Here is a 23,913-nt window from a genome sequence, read left to right as displayed (position 1 = left end):
ATGCTGACTGCCTCTCGCGCATGCCGCTTCCAACGACGGACTGCGACGCGGACAACTTCGATGGCTATATCGCATCACTGGAGCCAGGATTTCCTGTAATTCATACCTTCAAGATCGAACAACAAAAAGACAGAACTTTGGAGCCACTGCTCATTAGCAGAAGCAAATCAGCACTATCCTCTCGTTTCTGCGTTCGTGATGGGGTTCTGTACAAAAAGAACTATTCGACTTCAGGCCCACGATATCTATCTCCTGGTGGTCCCGGAAAGCCTCCGTGTATCCATCTTGCACACTATGCATGACGACCCTACGTCTGGTCATTTGGGATCTGCGCGAACGCTCTACCGACTCCAAGAAAGGTTCTACTGGCCTAAAATCGTCAGACGACCGACCAGTACGTATCCAGCTACAACGAGTGTCAACGTCACAAGCGTCCGACGAGCGCTCCTCCTGGCCGACTACTTCCAGTGCCACCCCCAAGCACTCCATTCGATCAAGTCGGCATCGACCTTCTCGGTCCTTTCCCGCAGTCATCTGATGGGAATCGCTGGATTGTCGTGTGTGCCGATCACTTGACGCGCTACTGTGAGACAGCTGCTATACCATCGGCTACTGCAACCGACGTGTGTATTTTTCTCCTGCGTTTCGTCATTCTCCGACACGTACCTCCCAGAGTCATCAGCAATCGTGGACGGCAGTTCACTGCAGAAGTGGTCGAAGAGGTGCTTCGTCTATGTGCTTCAGATTTACGACATTCCGCGCCGTATCATCCCCAAACAAATGGCCTGACGGAATGCACCAACAGAACGCTTACTAACATGCTGTCCATGTATGTTGCGTAAGATTATAAGAACTGGGACAACGTGCCCCCTTTCATTACTTACGCATTTAATACCTCACAGCATGAAACTACGGGCTACAGTCCCTTCTTTCTTCTGTATGCTCGTCCGCCTCGATACACGCTAGACGCTATCTTGCCGTTTTCAAGCCACGATAATCTTTGTATATCCGAGACTGTCTCTCTTGCTGAAGAGGCCCGACGACTTGCTCTTTACGTACTCTTGTTTCCCAAGAACGCTCGAAGGAACGCTACGACCGCCGACGCCGACACGTGATATATGACCCCGGTGACTTAGTGTGGCTGTGGAAACCAACAAGAAAACGTGGTTTATGTGAAAAACTGCTGGCCCACTATGTTGAACCCTATGTTATTACTGATCGTATGAGTGAATTGACCTACCGCATAGCACGCCTCACATCAAATGGCCGTCGGTCAACAAAGACTGAACTTTCGCATGTCGCCCGTTTAAAGCCCTTTATCTCGAGACAACCTGTTTGATTTGCCCGACGTGCTTCGTCTGCGCGGAGGGCAATGTGACACTCCTACGTGCGTTCTGCGTTTACACCTCAAAAGGATTTGGGGCATCTAAGAGGGGTGGAGGAAGAAGACGACGTGCGTCTAGCGAGCTGAATCTCGATCGGCACTCAGCTGATCAAAGCCGTCGCGACTCACTCTACTTGGATTATTAATAAACGTCTTTTTGTTCACGTAACAATACATATATATATATATATATATATATATATATATATATATATATGTATAAACCATGGAATATATGTGAAGGAAAGTTTTCCTGAAGCGCTTTGTCAAAAGCAATATGTTTGCTCATTCCATCCTGGCCTCTTTAAAGCGGTTGAGACATCAAATTTGTGGCTTGCGCGTTCTTTGTTTCAAACGTTTCTTATTGCTCTAGGAAGCATGATATACGCTCGAAGATTCATATATTCTCGATTTCGCATTATTCGCATTATTTGTGTAAATTGTTTACGGTTTCGGTATTTTGGTGCCGAGCTGGACAGTGACATCACTGTCTAGGAAGCGTGGTCACATGGGCCCACAAAGCTGTGGCGCACGCACTGCTGCTGCATCGTCTGCTCTCGCACACACGTGCTTAGCTAGTTCGGCAATACGCGGAGAAAAACTAGGCTGAGTGTGGGTTCGCAGCAGATGTAGCTCACTGCACTCTTGACTCGAGGCTTTCTATAGGCTTGCCCAGTGGGTCACCGCTCATTGTACGTCACTTTCGTTGCGCTTACAACACAGTGACGTCGGTGTCCATCGCGCCGGCGATGGCTCTCGATCACGAGAACGAGCACCGAGGCACTCTTTGGAAGTGAATTAAAACATTTTTTAAACGTTTGATGTGTCAAACACTTCATGCTTAGTGTCCTTGCATACAGAGGAAACCTACAGCAGGTTTTTTATGCCCTCAAGATTTGGTGCCTCAACCACTTTAAAGGAAACTGGCGGATCGGTGCTATGCAGTGTGACCACGCGGCTTTTTGTCTGGCGTTCGCACGATATAAGTATACGTGCTATTGTGGCCCTACGTATAGAACGTCGGGCTGTTGTGCTTGAGAACCGAGGTTTGCACCCACAATCTGCCACGTAATTCAATCCTTTTTTTTTCTTTTTTAAGCATGAGCTCTTCGGCACGATTGCACTTGCACCTAACAGCACCCAGTAGCCACAATAAGAAAAGTCCGGGTGGGTAAGCAAAGAACGCTTCGCTTTGAAAAATGTGAATGTTGATCAGGCCAAGCCTGTGCCCAACATTTCAGCGATGCAAACTATCGACTTCATCCTCCCTAGAAAAACACGGAGGCTTATATTCTATAATTTTTGCCATCTAAAATGCACATATTTAGTTCCACAGTATTAAGTTACCATAGTATTAAATACAGTATTACTGCCCATACAATAAAGGCTTCTTCGTGCTCTGCTAGCACGATAGCACTTACAGAACCACCAAGGGAGCCGAGTTATTATTTTGTTATTCTCAACTTCCTTAGAGAGACACGGAGTGTCGCCGCAGTATTGCGCGAGATGGCGCTGCCTCCATATGAGCCGGAATCCTGGGGTGGACACATGTCTTCGTCGTGTGAACGACCTCTCCACAGCGGTAATAGATGAGGTGGCGTCTTTTGCTTCGACACCATCACCTACTGCGGAGCCATGTTTACAAAAACAACGTTGCGGCCTAATTCTCGCGTCAAGCAACACTTTGTTTTTGTATCTGCAATGCTGCAGAAGTTCGTAGCACTAACTCCTGTAAGCGTCTGTGCTTGTTTTATATGTCTTTGCGCGTTTGTGTTCGTGATTGCGTCTCCTTTTTCTTGCAGTACAGTCGCGGGGATTAGTAAGCGCCTTAGGCCTTGCCTAATGTCCCACGAAAAACAGTATCTAACGGCTGCAGCTGGCAGCTCCTTTCTTTGTTTCTGCTATCGCACCGCGGTAGTGTTACCATGCATTGTCAAAATAGCGGAACTATTCTGAGGGCAACTGCAGGCGTACAATCTCGAAGCGCCAATCGCGTTTTATTTCGCCCACACACATCGTTCGGTTTGGCTCTATACGTCACAAAACTGGTGCAGGTACTGTATCCCGCAAGCAAGCGTTTCTGGCTTGTTTGCCGCAGAGTCACAGCCACCGGTGCAGAGGTGGTGCAGATCGATGTTGATTTGCATGTTAAGGGGGCGGTCCCACTCCGGCTGCACGAGCCCCCCGCTTTCAGTACTTTTGGAGCAACCATGGCGGCTCTTCTACTTAGGGGATAAAGTTGTCGTATAAACCACAAAAAGCTTAATTCTTGTAGACTTCCACTATATATAATATAAAGAAATTGATTATTGTGATTTAGAAATAAATATTCAAGAACAAGCATGAGAGACATGGTTTTAGCGAACTGTACGTGTCTTAGTTGTGACCATCTTTACAAGAAACGACCGCATTTACTGCATTGCGGCTTGCTCTGTAGCTTTAGGACATATTTATCTATTTCCTAGACGCAGCAAAATAATGTTGAATTTTACTTTTTGGGTAATTTGCTTTTGAGGATTGCCAAATATTGCAATCGTCTGCTGTAAACAGCCCGGCAACTTGGATAATTTAGAGTTGAAGGAATTTCCATTTATGACGCAAAATTGCATTCATGTACCTTTATTAGTTTTTCTAATAATGTTACCGAAATTAAGCAATATTTAGAATTCTGGTTCTACTTCTGCCCATTTTTGCGGGAAGGTACTAAAGCTACGAAGCTGCGCTTTAAAACTAATAAAGGTACATGAATGAAATTTTGCGTCCTAAATGGAAATTTCTTGAACTCTAATTTATTCAAAATTTTGCTTCCTTGAGCGTTTAGTTGCCGGTCTGTTTACAACAGAAGTTTGCGATATTTGGCAATCTTCAAAAGCAAATTATCCAAAAAGTAAAAATTCAACAATAAGTTGCTGCGTCTAGGAACTTAGATAAATATGTCCTTAAGCTACAGAGCAAAACGCAATGCATAAATGCGGTAGTTTCTTCTAAATATAGTCACAACTGAAACACAGTTTGCAAAAACCATGTATCTCCGGCTTGTTCTTGAATATATATTCCTAAATCACATTAATCAATTTCTTTATATTATATGTAGTTGGAATCTATAAGAAGTAAGCTTTTTATGGTATATAAAACTTTGTATCCTAAGTAGAAGAGTCGCCACGGTTGCTCCAAAAGTACTGAAAACGGGGGCTCGTGCCGCCGGAGTGAGACCGCCACCTTAATGTATTTCTATTACTTTGTTCAATCTACATTAATATGTTTGTCACTGATATTATTCTCAACGTCTCGCAAAAGCTATGGGGTTACCAGCCGTTTCCTTTTGATCAGAGTCACTATTGGCTCTATCTCAAAGCCATATAATGTTAATTTAATTCCTTGATTGTGTTACGAGCTGACAGGCACCTGCTTGTACTTCACATATAATCAATAATCGAGAACTTCATAAAGAATCGAAACTGCGTCCTTGTTTCACTTAACGGCTTTCGCTCTGTATCCATTACAGTGAGAGCATGATAGTGCGTTTCTTTTGTTTGGGTTTTATTTCACAAATGACATTCGGAGTCAACATGTGGGCTTGAGGGCAGGCTTTGAGCCCTGAAGGACAATGCTATATCACTGCCAGATGGAGGAATTGAAAGGGGTTCATCCACTGCCCATGGTGGTCCGTCTTGATCCAAGTTTCTGTGCGCACTAGTTTCAGTGCATAGGAGCACAGGCTGCTTGCCCTTCAATACAGGTCCTGCAGGGAAGGAAAGCGTAGATGGTAGCCACATCTCAAACTGGAGCAATTGACAAAAATCTACGAAAGTAGCGAAAATTTACACACCATTGATTTTTTTTTCATTTGTTGGCTTGAGTGCGCGACAGTGTGGTTGGATTCGTTCATGCAGTACGCGCTCAGTTTTACGAGCCAGTGCATTGTTTGCAACTGAATGACTAATAAAATTGTGAGATTTAAAGCACGTCGCATAATACTGCATAATTTTGCATAACGTCGGTTCATGATATATCTAAGAGCACAGATCTCTGTATGGTATGGAACATGATACTGAACCGCTTCGTTTTTTTTTTTCAACATATTTCATATTGACCTGATCGCTTTTATTTGTTCACGCCACTACAGAAGTTTCTGGACTCGCTAAGCCGCACGCGCTTGAATGATGATGCCATGTCGACGCTCTGCGTGTTCACGAATAGTAGGTTCTGACGTTTTCAGAGACGCCACAGGCAGCAGATGCTCAAAACGCTGTGTTCAGTTTTGGTTTGGATACCTCTCTTGTATTAGTTTTTTTTTTCAGTGTTTATAAGGTAAGATACTGACTTTACGTGTTTTAAGAGAATTTGCGCGAATAGAACCTTCACTTGTTCTATTATGACCAAAAGAATAATAAACAGTGGTCCTTTAAGTTATAAACAATCAGCACTTTACAGCTGATTTAGCGAGGGAAAATGACACCGAACAGTGGGAAAGCGAGCACCTCGACGCTCGAGGCCTCCGGTCGTTTTCCGTAGTCATTCCCGGGCCATAGTCAGCGGTAGTAGGCGTCATCGGCGTCGGGTCCGGCATCGGGCTTGTGACCTAGGAGCGCCGCGGCCGCAGCCCTCGCCGCCGTCGCGTGCACCGGGTCGGCCGAGTCGGTGGACTGTGACGCACCATGGCGTCCGTACAGAGTGGGGCTACTGGCAGACGGGTGCCGTGACAGGGGCGAGGGCACCGCGACTTCAAGCTGAAACCGCTCGGCGGGTGGCAGACTCCGGTAGCCACCAGCTTCGCCGGGGTCCTGGCCCCCGCTGAGGTAGCCCGCAGTCCTGAAAAGAATGAGCACGTTTTAGCTGGACGTCCACCACTGCGTCTAACTCGCTTCACGAAAGCGTGAGCTCAGATATGTATTCGATAAGCTTGGTGAGGGGCTCGGCTTCTTGTTGACCTTAACTGGATAATAATAATAGTAATAATAGTAAAAAATTCTTTCGCTGACAAGGCTTTCTGCGTTTTCTGTGTGAAGCCACTGAGTTCAAAGTTAGCACTTATATGGGTCGCTCGTAATTGCGTGTCTTATAGTGTGTATAAAAATCCTGATTAGCGCAATAATTAGTTAGCTATACTTTTGGGAAACACGAAAAAGGTAGACAAGGAAAATTTTCAGGTGGCGAGTCAGTAAACAATCTAGAAGGGAACTCAAACGAGAATTTTCAGAACTGTTATTTTTGCTCAGTGTAATGAACCAGTTGAGCCAGCCTCGAAACATGAAACAGATTTGACGAAACAGGTTAGAAGTTACAAGCCGATGTAAGGTAAAGCAATTTTTGCTGCATATCCATGCAGGGAAAAATCTAACACTGGCGCACTCTACGGCCACTGTAACAATAAGGGCAATGCCGCAAGGAATGAAAAGTTGCAAAGCTATTCAACGTCTAGTTGAAGCCGATGACAGAACGTTTTCTTGGGCTAGTTTGGGATGAGAAGGCGGTATATGGACCGTATGTTTTATTGTGAACCAGTCGGGGAGTTGGAAAGGGGAGGGGGGGGGGGGGGGGGCGTTCGATCGACGTCAAGCAGAGGCTGAATCACATTCCAAACTTTTGTCTTCAGTTATCATCATCATCACAATTACCATAATCCTAGTCATCACATATTCAGTGGCCCCAGTTACACATACCCATTGGAACATATCTAGAACACCAAGAGGCATTTACCGAGCGTCATATACCTAGTGACCTCAGTGGCCTAAATCCAGTGGCCCCTGTGGCCCTTATATTTAGACAGCACAATCGGCGGGATCGTCCCACAAAAGAGGCTAGAAAAAAGATTTAAACAGGTGCACCCGATACGGAAAAGGGGTGATAACCTGCAAAAGAAGACATAGTCTTCAAAGTAAATTCACTTTTAAGGCGTCCGACTGACGTATTGTAGAACTCGGTAGAAAGCCATAAACAATAAGCCCTAATCAATCCTTCACGAGCAGTCACAAAAGAGAAACGTAACTTATCATGAAGTGTAGATTTATTGCCTAGCGTTCAAAAACAGTGATATATAACGTGACATGAGCCTTCTTGCAGCTGATATCAGATCTAGCGCCTCAGAGCGTGTTAACACTGACTAAAGTGTTATTACGCATCGTGGCGTGTTGACCATCATCCCAAGATTGGCGTGCCGAATTGCCATACTAAAATTACGAAGCCCTTATCCGAAAAACCAGCGTCGCCTGGAATCACCTGCCTGCCTACGTCGTCTCCCTCGCAACACCTGCATCCTTCAAGTCTGCAATTGAAGAAGTGTTGTAAAGGAGTGCACCTGCTCTTATACTTTACTTTTATATCGTTGTTCACACTCCCACTCCTCTCTGTAACGCCTCATGACATTGAGAGTAAAGGAATAAATAAATAAATATAAATATATGTATTCATTACATAGAACCAACTTTAAAACTTTCATTCACTTTATAATCTGAACGCCATGGAAACGCATGAAGTTTTTGGAGAAACGTGTAACGGTTGCAGATTTTTCCTGCAGAAGTGAAGTGAAAGCTCTACCTTTGGTCACAGAGTAAATATGTAACAAAGTGCTGTAGAGTGTTGGATCGCTGGACCAGCCTGAAACCCGGCCATCACTCTGCCTCCTAGTTTTTAGAAAGACGCTCTAGCATCTAAGCACTGGTCTCAACATTTCCAATTTGTGCTTATGTTACATGATGGCGGAAGCGGGCGGCAAACGTCGCAGGAGGAAATGTTTGAATGCTGTGTCATCCTTGTCGTAGATGTTGCGACAATCTAGAATGTAACTGCAATCACTAATTCTGTGAGGAATCTGACCAGTATTGAGTAGACATGTCAGCCTGTAAACGCCAATGAAGAACTGCCAGATGCAGCAATAGCCGAACTATGCTTACTAAGGCAAAAATGATTTTGCATCTGCATGGATCACAAAAACTCGGACAAATAAAACTGCTTCCCAGCGAAGACCTGTCAGCGAAACTTGTGAAAGGATGTGTTGGACTATTTGCTTGTCACATCTTCAGGCCGGTCCTGCTTTCTTATTCGGTTTATATGCTGAGTACTGTGCGCTCTCATTTGCGACCATGAACATCAGCATGATCCGAACACCCGAGCAGGGTGAAGTACGTTCTTTAAATGTAGTTTGGCTTCTGATTTTTAGCGCACAGTCCCTAAGTTGGCCACGCGCATTGTCCCCAACAGGCTTTAGAACGCAAAAATGACAGTCGATGCATGTGCTCAACTGATTGCACGTGTAGTAGCCGAAGTAATCTCTATCGAATTATGCACGCAGCCACAGTTTTGTCGCAGAAATTCAGGATCGGGGATCCTGCTGCTCCTTCTACGCAAATCTCCTTGCTGTATAGGGCCCATTCAAAGAGGTGGGGTTGAAAATGCCACCGAATTTGTTAATTTTACCTTTCTAGTGCATCATACTTTTTTAAATGTTTAATTTCACCATTTTACAAGGGTGTTTAACCCCACTGAACGATGCACGTGTAAAAAAGCAGGGACATCTCTTTGTAGGCGTTCGCGCATTCAGCTGGACTGCAGCACCATATGCCAAGTGAATGCCTGTTTGCCAATGTGTGTGCTTTTTCAATGCACACACATTAGCATTAGGAGTATGAAAGTGGAAAAAAAAGTGAATGTGTGTGCTGCGGGAAGCCGGCCAGGTGGTATAGGTAGAAAGGAGATGGGAAAAGGTTTGAATAGCGTGTATATATATATATATATATATATATATATATATATATATATATATATATATATAGGGTGTCCGAGCTATTATGCAGCATGATTTAAAAAAAAGAGGAATGGCGGTACGCGAAGCAAGCCTAGGGCGTATTGTTTCCAGTGCAGTGGAGTAGCCGCCAGTAATTTTTTCGTTACTGTGATTTAATTAGGTAATTGTAATTATTTATCTAACTTGAGAAGTACTGTCATAATTATCAAAGCGTCAAGAAGACAATTGTAGAGCACCATAAAAACTACCGATACAGCTTTCTGTTGCTGAATACGGGCTACATAAAAGTATTTTTCCGAGCGTGAAAGAAGCCCGCGAATACACGCAAAGTGCCTCGAGCGGCCAGTCGCGCGGCAATAAAGTATTGGTAAATAAATCGGAATTAAAGTGCATGAAAAAATAACTGGCCGCAGGTGGGATACGAACCCCCGTCTTTGCATTGAGCGTGCGATGCTATCACGAATTGAGCTACTGCGGCACCGTTTTCCCATCCACTTTCTGGGGCATTTATATTTATCTACTGGAACTAACCCTGCTAGTGTTAGCCAGCGTCGCCACTCACAGCCTTGGCGGCGGATGTGGAACATCCTTTATGCCGTAGGCGCCCCGTCTTCGTGAAGTTTCTAGGTGAAGGAACTCGTAAATAAATCCACACATGCTTCTGAAGGCACCGATGCTGCCAGAATCGAGACCCTCGCTATCTAATGAACGAGAAGAAGGGAAACCAAGGGGCACGATTTTTATTAGTCATATGATAAGAAACCAAGAAAAAATGACACTCAGAAGAGCAGATGGGAAATTATCTGCAGTCTTTAATTGAATTGAAGAAAGGAGAAATAAATGGAAATGAAAGTGGATGAAGGAACAACTGGCCGCAGGTGGGATACAAGTTCACGTCGTCGCATTAGGCGTGCGATGTGGGTGTTTTCTATCCACATTTTGGGCTACATATGTTTATCTACTAGAACTAACCCTGGTAGTAGTTAGCCAGCGCCACCACTCACAACCCTGGGGCGGATGTGGAACATCCTTACTGCCGCAGGCGTCACGTCTACGTGAACTGCAGATCATTTCCCCTCTCCTGTCCGTGGTTGAATTGTTGTAATAGTGTAATGGTGGGAAGAGAAAGTGAGCCTCGTCATCTAACCTCAGTATTGTGCAAGTTGTTTGCGGTCAGTCAGTTAGTTCCCCTACATTAGCAGCCGCAGGTGATGGAAGTAGATGCGGCTGAGAACTATTTTGTAGAAAAGTAGGGTGCACAGTCTTTTAATAAAAAGAATGTTTCGTTTCTTTTTTACATGCTTTGATTAAGTGTACGAACTCTTAAATAAGCATAATCTTTAGCTTCATCTCGAGATTAACAAACAATCACTAACCCACTTTGATATTAGCATTTACTTTTATGAACCCCCCCCCCCCCCCCCATCAAGTAAATTCTTGTTTGCTTCTGTAATAAGGAGTCTATGATAGGGACGGAAAACAAAATACTTGATAAGCGATAGAGGTAGTTACGGCTAGAATTTTACAACCATACAACAGAAACAGTCCCTCCTATCATCGTCATCAGGCATGTCTTCTGTGCGAACGGTTATCCGGACAATGACAGTGACAAATTCAGTCGATAATTTATTTCTTCACTCTTGATTACCGTAAAAGTGCCGATTAAGTATGCAAGACCGAGAAAAGTAATAGAGACAGAAACGTGGTGGGAAAGGCAGGGAGGTTAACCCGAAGAGATTCTGGTTTGCTACCCTGCACTAGGGGAAGGGGAAGGGGAAATGAAAGGCGGAAAGAATAGGATAGAGAAAAAGAAGTCGCGAAAAAAATTCAAGGAATAAAAAAAAGAGGTTGGAAATGTCTGTGAGCACTATAGTCTGTGAGATAGTCCGCTCGATCGCAAAAACTTCAAGAGTGCCTTGACTGACTTGTTGTGTGACGACTGTATAGGCCGGCGTTCCAGGACTGTCTGCTCCGATAGCGGCCGGTCGTCAAGACGCGCCAGCGCGGTCGCGACTCACTGCCTAAGTGCGCTGTATTGGGGACAGTGACACAGTACGTGCTCGATTGTTTCCTCGTCGCCGCAGTGGTCACCCATGCAGCACTATCCTCCCATCCGATGCGGAAAGCAAACGACTTTGTAAATGCGACACCAAGCCACAATCGGCAAAGTACCGTTGTTTCGGGTCGGGATAGTCCAGGTGGAGGTCCCCATACTACCTCTATAAAGAAACCTGGTGCTTTCTTTATGTCAATCAAATCAGCACAACTCAGCAATATTTTCAGCTGTTAGCTCATGTACTTCTATAGAGCTGTAGGCTCTGCCAGTAAACGCTGCCATCTTAAAAAGAATATGTACGCTTATGCAATACAAAGAAATAACGCAACATGTGCATAATAGTATTGCTTCGTGTGGCCTCTGATGTTCGTGGGCAGGAGTAATTACTCGATAAGCCTGTGTCGCACACAATGTCTCGAAAAAATTATTAAGTGTCGAACATCCGCAAAAGCGCCGTAATTATCTTGTCCAGCTCCGATCGGCACGATGGCGAAGGGGCATGAGTTTGACCGCCGTTGCCGGCTGTGGTCAGAGTCTTGCTTCCGTTAGCTTTGAAGTTAGGGTGAGAATGACAAGGTTATCTGATGAAATGCTGACGCCCACAACTTTACAATGCCGGCAAAACGTGGAAGATGGAATGCATACAGAAGGCATCGACCTTTTAAATAAAATCACGGTAAAAAATTGTAGCAGTTTCACCCGAAAGGCGAAGCATCAATTGCGATAGCAAATTAGTAGATAGCTATTCGGAGTAAGGATAGTAGTTTTACCAGCTGTATAAACTTGGACATGCAGCAGCACCAGCAGCGCGCAGAACTGTTGTTGAAGCCATCGGCATTTTGCCCGCGTTCTCACCGAACGCGCGCGGCGTTGGTGACTGTTGCCGGTGCCTCTGGGGGCGGCTCGGAGGTTTTCGACGAGACCAGAGCGGAACACTCGTCGAGCAGCGTCGGAAGTCGTTGCCACCTTCTCGCCTAGCAACGTTTTAGGGGCGAAGCTCCTTATAGCGGCACCCGTTCCGTCCCCGTCGTAGTAGTAGTAGTAGTGTGTAACCAGTCTGAGAAAAATGAGAAAAAAATTCCGAAGTTGTGTCCGTAGCGCGGAATCGAACCAGGGACCCCTCGCTTCCGAGCGCGCGGCGTTAGCCCACTACGCCACGAAGCGGACATGGACAAACGCACCACGATGGCTATAAATACCCAACATTAACGAAAGGCCGCGTTTCTAGCGCGTTTCTAACGCGTTTGTGCTAGCGCGTTACGGCCCGTGTAAGAAGCTGGTGTAAGACGCTGTGGCCTCTCCACCTTACCTTCAACGCGTTTCGAACGCGCTGCCCAAAGCGGTGGCAAGTCAAGTTCAAGTCGAGGAGCGTTTATGAATACGGGGGGTATACTCTCTCAGCAGTCATGTGATGGCGTCGGCAAACGCGGTGCACGTTCCGGCATGTGTAAATGGCTGCGTAAGACGCTGTGGCCGCTCCCCCTTACTAGAGAGTACTGCACGTTTCTAACGCGTTTGTGCTAGCGTCCCCTCAAGCGGGAGATCCGATGATTCCCTCCGGAGCTTCGCCCACTCATCATCTGTCACTCCGTGGATATGCTGTGCTTTTTATATAATTACGTATTTGGTGCCGTATCCAAACGTCGCCTCCCCTCCCTCCCCTCCCCCCCCCCCCCCCCCGACGGCCTTTCGCGCGACGGAAGACGTCGCGTTTGCTCTCTATATATGGTGATTCTAGAGGAGGAAAGAGACGCTTAATTCTGCAGTAGTAGTAGTAGAGGTTCGGGGTGGGAAAAGATGCATATTTCTGCAGCCCTTATAGGGAGCACGGCTCAGCATCTGAGGGGAGGGGAATGGGGGGGAGAAAGAAGGAACTAGTGGGAGAAGGGTGAAAGGGAGAGGGCAGTCGTCCTCGTCTCGGGCAGGGTGTCCCTACAGCCGGTCAGCCAGCATAGTGTCCGCAAGGTAGCCGAGAACCACCTTGAACACTTGGCTGCGATTGCGGGCTGGATGCAGCAGGTCCGTGCTGGTACCAGAAGGTAGGCCCATGCGGCGGAGTTGAGCCACCATGGTGTTGCGGTGTTGGTCGAGTGCGGGGCAGGAACATAGGAGGTGCTCCAGTGTTTCGTCTGCCCCGCACATAGAGCAGGCTGGGGAGTCTGCTCTTCCCAGGCGGAAGCTTCGGGCGGCTGTCCAGCAGCAGCCAATCCGAAGGCGTAGTAGGAGGGATCTCTCCCTTCTGGTCAGTCCCCTGTCAGGCAGCCGTGTCGGAGGGCTCCGCCTTGCCACGCGTGCGTCGGGGTGGCAGCTCAGCAGCAGTCGTTGCAAGGTGCTCCTGGAGTAGTCCGATGACACGACCGCCTGACTGGATGCCGTGTCCGTGCCGTGTGCCTCCTTGGCCAAGGCATCTGCCTCTTCATTGCCCGGGATCCCCACGTGAGCAGGTACCCAGTGCAAAGAGACGTCAGTACCACTGGCACGGAGGGCGTGAAGCTTCGTCACCAGGAGGGCTGCACTGAAGCCAGCCCTCTCCGGGAGGCACACAGCCTATTCTGCAGCCCTTCAGGGAGCACGGCGCAGAACGCGCGTTTGCTCTCCGACGTGCGTTCGCTCCCCGTGAAAGCGCGCGTCCCTCGCGCTCTTTCACTCGCACATACAGCGTCCGTAGCGCGGCAACGATTTCATCGCCGTCGACGTTGTACGGAACCTCAAGGCGACGACGACGGCAGAAATCCGCTTTTGAGTGTCCATATAATTGCTATCGCAATAAAAACACCATATTAACCGAACATGTGCATTCATTGAAAGAGGAAGCAAGAATAAACACAAGAGAAAAAATTTGTGGCCCTTATTGGAACCTATCGAACAAATACTCGAACCTTGAGACAATCAGCCAATGTGATGTAGCGTTGAGTTATAAATACGAATATATATGCCTGGTAACCGACGCAGTTGCTGCCAACAAAGATGAAGCTAGCACACAAAGCGTTCTATCAGGGACCCACATTTTCTGACGTAGTCATTAAGCCCTGTAATTTGTTTCTTCGTGCGTAGGGACGCGGCTATGATTGTCCTGTGAACGCCAACAAATCCATGAATGGATGGATGTAAAACTTTAATGAAAGTCCTTAGGTACGCGACTCAGCGCGCAGCGGGCCGTTCCCACGTTGGGACAGTCAGGCCCTGCCCGACCGCCGCATCGTGGGCCCTCTGGACAGGCCATAGTTGCGCCCCGGCATCGGGGCTCTTGATAGCGGAGAGCCACTTGTCCTCATTTATTTGTTCCGTGCCTCGCAATGATGGGCAACGCCAGAGCATATGGTGTAAGCTAGCGAAGTCATTGCAGTGCCTGCAAGAACTACTGGCATAAGTGTCGGGATAAAGCTTGTGTATTAAAGCCGGGCTGGGATACGGCCTGTTTGCAATAATCTGAGGGTCAGTGCCTGCGCTCTATTTAACTTCCTGTGAGGAAGGGGAAAGTCTCTCCTGCCGAGATAAAAGTGCTGCGTAATTTCATTACATGTTGTCGGTTGATCTCTGTTCTCCACCACTGCGGGCCGGCCGGGGAGTTCTCCATGGTTGCGGAAAGCGAGACCTCGCGCCTTGGAGTGGGCCAGCTCGTTGAGGTTTGTGGGGCCTCCCATGATGGATCCCATGTGAGCGGGGAACCACGTGAGAGTGTGGGTGGCGATGCTTTTGCCTTCGAGGATGCGACAGGCTTCCTTACAGAAGGCGCCAACGCTGAAGGCGCGGATGGCTGCCCTGGAGTCGCTGAAGATGTTGGCATGTTTCTCGTCCAGGAAGGCCAAGGCAATGGCCACTTGCTCGGCCGCACATGACGACGTGCTTCGTACCGAAGCTGCGTTAACGATTGAACCCCTGTGGTTGATGGACACTACTGTGAAATTGTTGTTGTTGTCATATTGGGCCGCGTCAACGAAGCAGCTGCCGCCAGGGAGCTCTGTCGCCCGGCGTAGGAGCGCCACGGCCCTGGCCTTCCTTCTTTCCACGTTGCGCTGGGATGCATATTGCGCGGGGCGGGGGATATGATGATGGGGTCTTTCTGCTCTTTCGGAAGGCCCTGGTATTAGTCTTCGACCTTAGCCGGGGGGACGCCCATCTCTGTTAGGAGTTGTCCGCCCGCCGTGGTACCGGAGAGTCTGAGAATCTGTGCTGTTTCTTGTGCTTCTTGAATTTCTTCCAGTGTATTATGAATACCCAACTGCAGAAGTCGGTCGGTGCGTGTGTAGTTTGGTAGGCCGAGCGCGCTCTTGATCCCCCTCCTTATCATAGCATTTAGCTTGTCTCGCTCGGCCCTCTTCCAGACGTGCATGGCCGCTACGTACGTGAAATGGCATAACAAGTAAGCGTGGACTAGCCTTATCAGATTCTCTTCACTCAGGCCTCTCCTTCTGTTAGCTAACCGCTTGATTAGACCGATGATGCTATCCGTCTTCTTTGCTAGTTTATGAATGGTGATGCTATTCGTGCCCGCCCCTTCGATTGTCATTCCCAAGATTCTAATGGACGTGACTTTGGGAATCGGATCTCCGCACTTGATGTAGAGATTAATGTCGATTTCCGTGGCGGGTTTCCAGTTCAGTGGCTTGCGGCCATTTCTAGTTGGGCTGTAGAGAAGGAGTTCCGATTTCTTTGGGGAGCACCGGAGTCCCGTGTCCGTTAGAAAGCGCTCTATAGTGTCGACAGCTTCCTGGAGAGCGGATTCGACTTGTCCGTCACTGCCTCCAGCGCACCAGACTGTGATGTCGTCCGCGTAAATCGTGTGACCGATTCCCTGGATCTTGCCTAGGTATCTCGAGAGGTCAACCATTACGATGTTGAAGAGGAGCGGCGAGATGACTGACCCCTGGGGGGTGCCTCTTCCGCTCAGCTCCATTTTCTCTGATTCCAAATCTCCAGACTTGAGGGTGGCGCATCGTTTGCTCAAGAAAGACTTGATGAAGGCATGGAAGGACGAGCCCAGGTCGAGTTTGGAGATGGCGTCGAGAACGAACTCATGACGGATGTTATCAAAGGCCTTCTACAGGTCCAAACCAAGGATGGCTCTCGTGTCCCGAGTGCAGCGTTCCAGGATTTCGGATCTTGATAAGCTTCATGGCGTCCTGGGTGGAGAGGCCTGGCCTGAAACCTATGATGTTGTGAGGGAAAAGGTCGTTGGTCTCGATATACTCGGCAACTCTGTTATGGATGGCGTGTTTGGCCACCTTCCCTACACATGACGTCTGTGAGATAGGGGCGAGGTTGTCTAAGCTCGGCGGTTTACCGGGCTTTGGGATGAGTATGACCTTCGCCACCTTCCATTGTTCTGGTACAATTCCCTCCTCCCAAATGCAATTTATCTCATCTGTGAGAAACTCGACCGATTCGTCCTCTAGGTTTCTGAGAGCCTTGTTGTTAATGTGATCCGGGCCGGGTGCCGACCTACCATTGAGGTGGTGTAGGGCGCGGCGGATTTCACTGACTTGGAAAGGCTCGTCCAGCGCGGAGTTCGGCTTCCTTTTGTATACTGGGTATGCCGCCTCATCGGCCACAGTTTTGAGCTGCAGGTACTTCTTAGCTAGCATCCATGCTTTTTTTTATTTGGGCACACAGGCATTCTCTTCTCACGCAACTAATATTTGTTTGCAACGCCGTCCAGCCAACGCACTTCAGTTAAAGCATCAAAAGAACTAATCCTAATGGTTTTTCACTCTGTCCCGAAAATTAAATAGCCCTTCGCCAAGCACTCTTTCTGTATCCACAACAGTTGCCGTTGGTTCCTTGGTTTGAAGCGCTACTCTGATGTCATTACCACTATGAATGCCTCTTTGACGAATTTTAATATTGTGACTTGAGGACACAATGTCGCCAGAAAAGACGGAAAGATAAGGCAGCAGTACTTGTGTTTTGCTCGTCTTCGCTACATTCCTCCACCTGTCTAAGTAACACGAAATACTTCGCATAAACTGAGCAGCAATGGGTTTCATTCATATCCACGAGAATGTCCTGATTATTTTTTAAGGCGTAGGAAGTAATATTGGCAAGATGGACAACGATAATATTGAATAAAGCTTCGTCGCGCTACGTGCCACAAGCTGAAGTTTTCCAAGTGCGCATATTTCTTACTGCCTCTATGGCCTCGAATCAGCAGCCACATGTAACTCTTACTTCACTGGACCTACTCATTAACGTGCACCGACCGTAAACATCAAAGCCACCGCGTCCCAACTTCTACGTGAAACTTGACGCACAAGACCTCGAAAATGCGCACGTGATGGTTAATATTGAGAAAATGGTTCATTAGTTGAGCTCACGATCACATGGCAGAGAATCGTGCTTTTTTATTTAAAAAGTTGTCGAAGCCCACGTGAGGCAAGTGTGTTACTCATCCTGTTCATACATCGGAGGCTGCTGCTGGCGAGACTTGGCGCAAGTTTACGAGATACCTTTCGGCGCAAAAAAAAAAAAATGCGCTCGCTCTTACATTTTAGTTATTCAAGCATGTAGGATAGTTATGGAGGTACTGAATTTGAATAAACAAACTGAAGCATTACGAAATATTTGATTTCTTGCACCTTGCGCGTGACACTGTGTAGAATAAATATGGACATACGTTCTCGCGCGTCCACTGCCATTTATAAGAGCACAGAAAGCAAGCGTAACGCAATTTACGCCGTATTCCCTTATAAAAAATTTACGACAGATCGTCGCCCCCCTTTGAATCTCTTTAGAAGAGACAAATAAGCTAGCTCGAGGACACTGGGGCATCAGAAACAGCGTTTCTGCGAGGCGTTCTCTAAATGTGTTGCAGGCAATAAGGCAAACGAAGCGCGCAAGTGCGCCTAGGTTCTCGGATGGTTGTCAGAGGTGTTTTGCGTTACGCTCACCCACGCGAGCGTCGCGCTAACTGCCGGCGTCGCCATAGCCGGCGCGCCGGCGGGGATGTGTGTCGACGCGGATGCCGTTACGCCTGACGCTTTACTCTATTTGACTCGTTATGAAGCAAGCGGTAAATTTAATGCAGGCCAAAGGGCGCAATGGGATTGGACTTGGTAAACAGGCTGCCAGTGTTCCGAGAAGCTTGGGAGGAAAGTAGGGCTACGTGAGCAGTTCCTATGTAGCCTCGTGAAACGGCGTCCTTACAGTGTCGCGTTTTGTGATCCAATATAGCCACGTCATAACTCCTCTAAGGAGAGGCGACGGATTTGCTGCAGGCTTGCCCTCCAATTGTTGATTCACAGATCTACGCATCAACTCGTCTCCACAGGTTCTATAAAAACTTAGCGGGCTTCTTCACAGGTTAAAATGTTCTCAATAAAACTTGCTTTTGAAAATTTTGCGCAGCCTATTGCATAATAATGGTAAAACTCAAGTAGTAGCTTCGCTGCAGAGCCGCGAAGGTATGCTACTGGGGAAACCTAATGGCTAGTTTCAGTGGTTAAATGCTAGGAAGCGTGAGGTTGTGTGACTGTGTGACATTGCGTTGTCTAGGATGATCCTTCGTTGCAAACACAATTAGAACATTTGATAAGACACATCTCATTCACTAGTATCACGATCAGCCCACTACGCCACTACCTTTAATGCGCTGTCTCCAGGTTCAGTTCAGTCTACTCGGCCAGACAGCCGTCCACAAAAACCGCGTTGAAGAGCAAATGAATGGTTTGTTTTACTGTCGTGGTTCTGCATGCTGCGAACAGACCAGGAAAGAAAATGAAAAACCGTGTGCTGTCATCGACGGCTACACTTACCTCCTCTCTTCGCAGGCAGTACGACTATACATAGCTGAGGAATAGATATTATAACAAAACGTCTTGTTTTCCAATTCTATTGCGACCGCAGCCAACAGCTGGAGACAGGACCTGCTGCTTTCATGCGTCTATCCATTCTTTCACACGATGGCGTTGGCTATTCTGCTTTGATTCATGCATTGTATAATTAGTATATGCAAACAGAGACTTTTATGCAATACGGATTCTAGTGAGACAACAATAAAAGCTACACGCGCCGGAAATAGGTGCGTTTTATCCATCCGTTAATAAGTTACGCCGTGGCGCCCATACTCGCCATGTTCTCCTAAATGTTGTCGCTGTTGTTGTGACCGGTCACCATCAAGCCAGCGTTGTCGTCATGTTCACGCTATTGCCGACGCGTATAGTTGTAAAAGTCGCACGGCATTGAAAAAAAAAGTTGTCGCAGTTTCACCTGAAAGGCGAAGCATCAATTGCGATAGCAAATTTGTAGAGAGCTATACGGAGTAATGATAGTAGCTTTATCAGCTGTATAAACTTGGACATGCAGCAGCACCGGCCACACGCAGAACTGTTGTCGACGCCGTCGGCGTTTTGCCCGCGTTCGCACAAAATGCGTGCGGCGTTGGTGGCTGCTGCCGGAGCCTCTGATATAAATAGGCACTTGGTGCCGCAGCTAAACGTCGCCTCCCTTCCCTCCCTCTCCCCCCCACGGCCTTTCGTGCGTCAGAAGAAGGCGCGTTTGCTCTACATATATGGTGATGGTAAAGGAGGAAAGAGACGACGCCTACTTCTGCAGCCCTTAAGGGAGCACGGCACAGAACGCGCGTTTGTTCTCCGCCGTGCGTTCACTCCCGTGAAAGCGCGCGTCCCTCGCGCCCTTTCACTCGCACAGCGTTAGCGTTCGGCGGCGCGCGGCGTTGGCGCTGAGCCGTGTCAAGGGCTGCAGAAGATAGCGCCAACCTTTCCCTTCCCTCCCTCAAGAACCACTATCATCGCGCGGCGACGATTTCATCTCCATTGACGTCATACGGAACCTCACGGCGACGCCGACGGCAGAAATCTGCTTTGGAGTGTCCATATAATTGCTATCGCAATAAAACTTTGGGCAAACATCGGGGCTTTCCGGAAGAGTCGGGAAGTAATAATTTGTGAAGTGGAGTTGGAGCCAAAGAAGGTACTGAAATGTGCAGCTTTAAGCGAATGTTTTTTTTTTCTCTTTAACAGCGAAGCTGTTTAAGCCAGCCGTAATGTCTGGTTCGTGTTTCGTATCAAGAAACGCGGCGTTAGCGCGACGGTGCGGGGGAGCATGACGTCATACCAGTGGTGGCGGCGGCGATAGCGCGGCGGTGGCGTGATGGCCGGCGCAGCGCACCTTTCCAGTACTACCGCAGCCTTTCCAGTACAAGCACAGATGACGTACACGAGTATAGGCCTAGCTACAATCAAGTTTAAACCTCGACATAGCCAAGTTCAACCTAGCTACAACCAAGAGACGCAATCAGTCGGCCACCTTCGCTGTGTCTTGAGCATGATCTTGAGCTTGGCGCGGCCTAGTGCAAGCTTTCGCTTTTGTTTGGCTATGCCCCCAGGTTTCACGTGTCGTTGATGTGTCCTTCCGAGAACGCTGTGTATTGCTGTCTCCAGAATCTGTCACTTGTGTTGGCAACATTGCCCAAATAAACAAAGATGGCTACGGCATCCACGTTCACGGCGACTTTTTCGCTTGGGCTGCGTTCATGTTTTAAAGCGAAGCTGTTAAGGGCTCGCTCTTCGATGGTCGCGTCCGGCAATAGAAAAAAAAAAAAAACTCTCATTGGCCGTAAGCTGTATGTGTAGGGAGCCTCTATGTATGTGCGAGTGAAAGCGCGCGAGGGCGAGGGATGCGCGCTTTCACGGGGAGCGAGCGCACGGCGGAGACCATGATGATAAGTGGTTCTTGAGGGAAAGGGAAAGGTTGGCGCTATCTTCTGCAGCCCTTGAGGGAGCACGGCTCAGCGCCAAAACGGCGGAGACCAAAAGCGACGTATGTGCGAGTGAAAGCGCGCGAGGGCGTGGTAAGTGGTTCTTGAGGGAAAGGGAAAGGTTGGCGCTATCTTCTGCAGCCCTTGAGGGAGCACGGCTCAGCGCCAAAACGGCGGAGACCAAAAGCGACGTATGTGCGAGTGAAAGCGCGCGAGGGCGTGGGACGCGCACTTTCATGGGGAGCGAACGCATGGCGGAGAGCAAAGCATATAATTTTTATAATTCAATTCGCAACAAACACTTCAACAGAACAGCTCCAGGCATATACTCATTTTGTGTTTGATGATCTTAGCTTAAAGGAGGTAAACGGAAGATGAAGAATTGTAAGAATACCTATTTGTTTTATACTTGCTTTTAATGACAATTATACATGCTGGAAAGGTAAGCGGATCAGAATGAGTAAGTGTGGAGGCTTTTCACGATAAAGTATTTTAGTAGCGCCAACAAACTCCGGCTCCAATGGCATTAACCGAATCCGGTTGCGCCTCTTGCATTATAACCGCTGCCTTATAAGGGCTTTCCCGAAAATTATCAGCATTGGCTCGAGCATCATCATCTTCTTCCGCAGCTTGATCATTGGCGCCCCTGGGGTTGCCCTCGTACTCGGCACGAGCTGGCAAAGTAAGCGGATCAGCCAGAGCAAGTGTGGAGGCTTTTCACGATAACGTATTATTGCGATAGCAATTATATGGACACTCCAAAGCAGATTTCTGCCGTCGGCGTCGCCGTCGCCGTCAGGTTCCGTATGACGTCAACGGCGATGAAATCGTCGCCGCGCTCCGGACGCTGTATGTGCGAGTGAAAGGGCGCGAGGGACGCGCGCTTTCACGGGGAGCGAACGCACGTCGGAGAGCAAACGCGCGTTCTGCACCGTGCTCCCTGAATGGCTGCAGAATTAAACGTCTCTTTCCTCCTTTCCATATATAGAGGGCAAACGTAACTTTTTCCGTTGCGCCAAAGGCTGTGGGGGGACGGAAGGGAGGGAGGGGAGGCGACGTTTAGCTGCGGCACCAAATGCGTATTTATATAAAAACGCCGCGCGCCTTCGGTGCGAACGCGGGCAAAACGCCGACGGCGTCGACAACAGTTCTGCGTCTTGCAGGTGCTGCTGCATGTCCAAGTTTATACAGCTGATAAAACTACTATCCTTACTCCGTATAGCTCTCTACTAATTTGCTATCGCAATTGGTGCTTCGCCTTTCGGGTGAAACTGCGACAAATTTTATTGCGATAGCAATTATATGGACACTCCAAAGCTGATTTCTGCCGTCGCCGTTGCCGTGGCCGTCGCCGTCGCCGTGAGGTTCCGTATGACGTCAATGGAGATGAAATCGTCGCCGCGCGCCACCGAACGCTGTATGTGCGAGTGAAAGGGCGCGAGGGACGCGCGCTTTCACGGGGAGTGAACGCAATGCGGAGAACAAACGCGCGTTCTGCGCCGTGCTCCCTTAAGCGCTGCGGAAGTAGGCGTGTCTTTCCTCCTTTACAATCACCATATATGTAGAGCAAACACACCTTCTTCCGACGCTCGAAAGGCCGTGGGGGGGGGAAGGGGGAGGGAAGGGAGGCGAGTTTAGCTGCGTCCCCAAGTGCCTATTTATATAAGAGGCTCCGGCAACAGTCAACAACGCCGCACGCATTTTGTGCGAACGCGGGCAAAACGCCGACGGCGTCGACAACAGTTCTGTGTGTTGCCTGTGCTGCTGCATGTCCAACTTTATACAGCTGATAAAGCTACTATCATTACTCCGTATAGCTCTCTACAAATTTGCTATCGCAATTGATGCTTCGCCTTTCAGGTGAAACTGCGACAACTTTTTTAGTAGCGCCCGAAAACTGCGGCCCCAATGGCATTAACCGAATTCGGTTGCGCCTCTTCCATTATAACCGCGGCCTTATGGCCTTCCAGAAAATTATCATCATCAGCATTGGCTCGAGCATCATCGTCTTCTTCCGCAGCTTGATCGTTGGCGCCCCTGGGGTTGCCCTCGTGCTCGTACTCGGCACGCGCTCGTGGCACTGCTCCCGCGTTCGTCGTCTTCTTCCACCGCTGGCTGCGTTGCCGTTTATCATTCCAGCGTAGAATTTTTCTTCTCTTCTGTCATCGTAATGGGGAGGCCGCGATTACAGTAGTTTGAGCCATTGCAGTGGATTGCAGCGGTATGAGCGATTAATTGTCCCGCGTATAACGGACAGATTTAATTTGGAAGCAATTTAATTTCGAAGAATCGCAAGGGGAAATGGGGGGCGAATACTGCTAACCACGCCGCCGAGCAAACTCGAGACATAGAACGCAATAGACAAGGGTGGACTGCGGGCATACCATCAGTGACGTCGTTCTCGACGTCGCAGTCGAACGTGTGTGTGACGTCATTAAGAAACACAAAGACGACACGAATACTGGAGAAATACATTAATGAACCGTCTGGATTAAAAGTGCGAAACAATAACAGAATGTCGGCCCTCGCAAGAGGCCGCGTTTCTCCCAGAAAAACTCGCCTTCGCGCATAGCGTTCGCCGCCAGCGTTTTCCGTTAACGTTACGGTTATACATGCATATGCTGCAGTAGCCAAGAAGCATCAGACGCAGTCAGGGATCTTCGAATGTTATTGCGTTCTACTCTTAAAGCAAAGCTTAAGCGCCCTCCAAGTTTTCCGACATTCATAGGCAACTCCACAATGCGAGTCTGTTGCAGTACATTACATATAGCATTTAACTATACAGGCTGGAACGTCTGTCGTGCTTTGAGAAGCTAAAAACGGATATTCTGCACGAATAGAACGAGGCTAAAAACTGTCAGGTTACCTTGTCAATGTATATCGGGATAAAAAAAAGGGCGAAAGCTTGCACTATGCCGCGCAAAACTCAAGACACAGCGAAGCTGGCCAATTGATTGCGTCTCTTCGTTGCAGCTAGATTGAACTTGGCTATGGCAAGGTTTAAACTTGGTTGT

General features: G+C 48.2%; 1 protein-coding gene across 1 annotated transcript in view; it reads right to left on the bottom strand.

Moving 5' to 3' along the window:
* Window positions 1–4,913: 4,913 nt before the first annotated feature.
* The window catches only part of LOC119455468 (uncharacterized), a 43,303-nt gene continuing 24,303 nt past the window's right edge, over window positions 4,914–23,913 (bottom strand). Inside the window, exons 2-3 of the mRNA XM_037716876.2 lie at window positions 5,866–6,196; window positions 4,914–5,126 (exon numbers count right to left, since the gene is read on the bottom strand). Of these exons, the coding sequence (XP_037572804.1) occupies window positions 5,917–6,196 (280 nt within the window). The 3' untranslated portion in view covers window positions 4,914–5,126; window positions 5,866–5,916. The remainder of the gene's footprint in view (window positions 5,127–5,865; window positions 6,197–23,913) is intronic.

Source organism: Dermacentor silvarum, chromosome 6, assembly GCF_013339745.2.
Source record: "Dermacentor silvarum isolate Dsil-2018 chromosome 6, BIME_Dsil_1.4, whole genome shotgun sequence".
Classification (NCBI taxonomy): domain Eukaryota; kingdom Metazoa; phylum Arthropoda; class Arachnida; order Ixodida; family Ixodidae; genus Dermacentor; species Dermacentor silvarum.
This window is presented reverse-complemented; position numbering and strand designations above follow the sequence as displayed.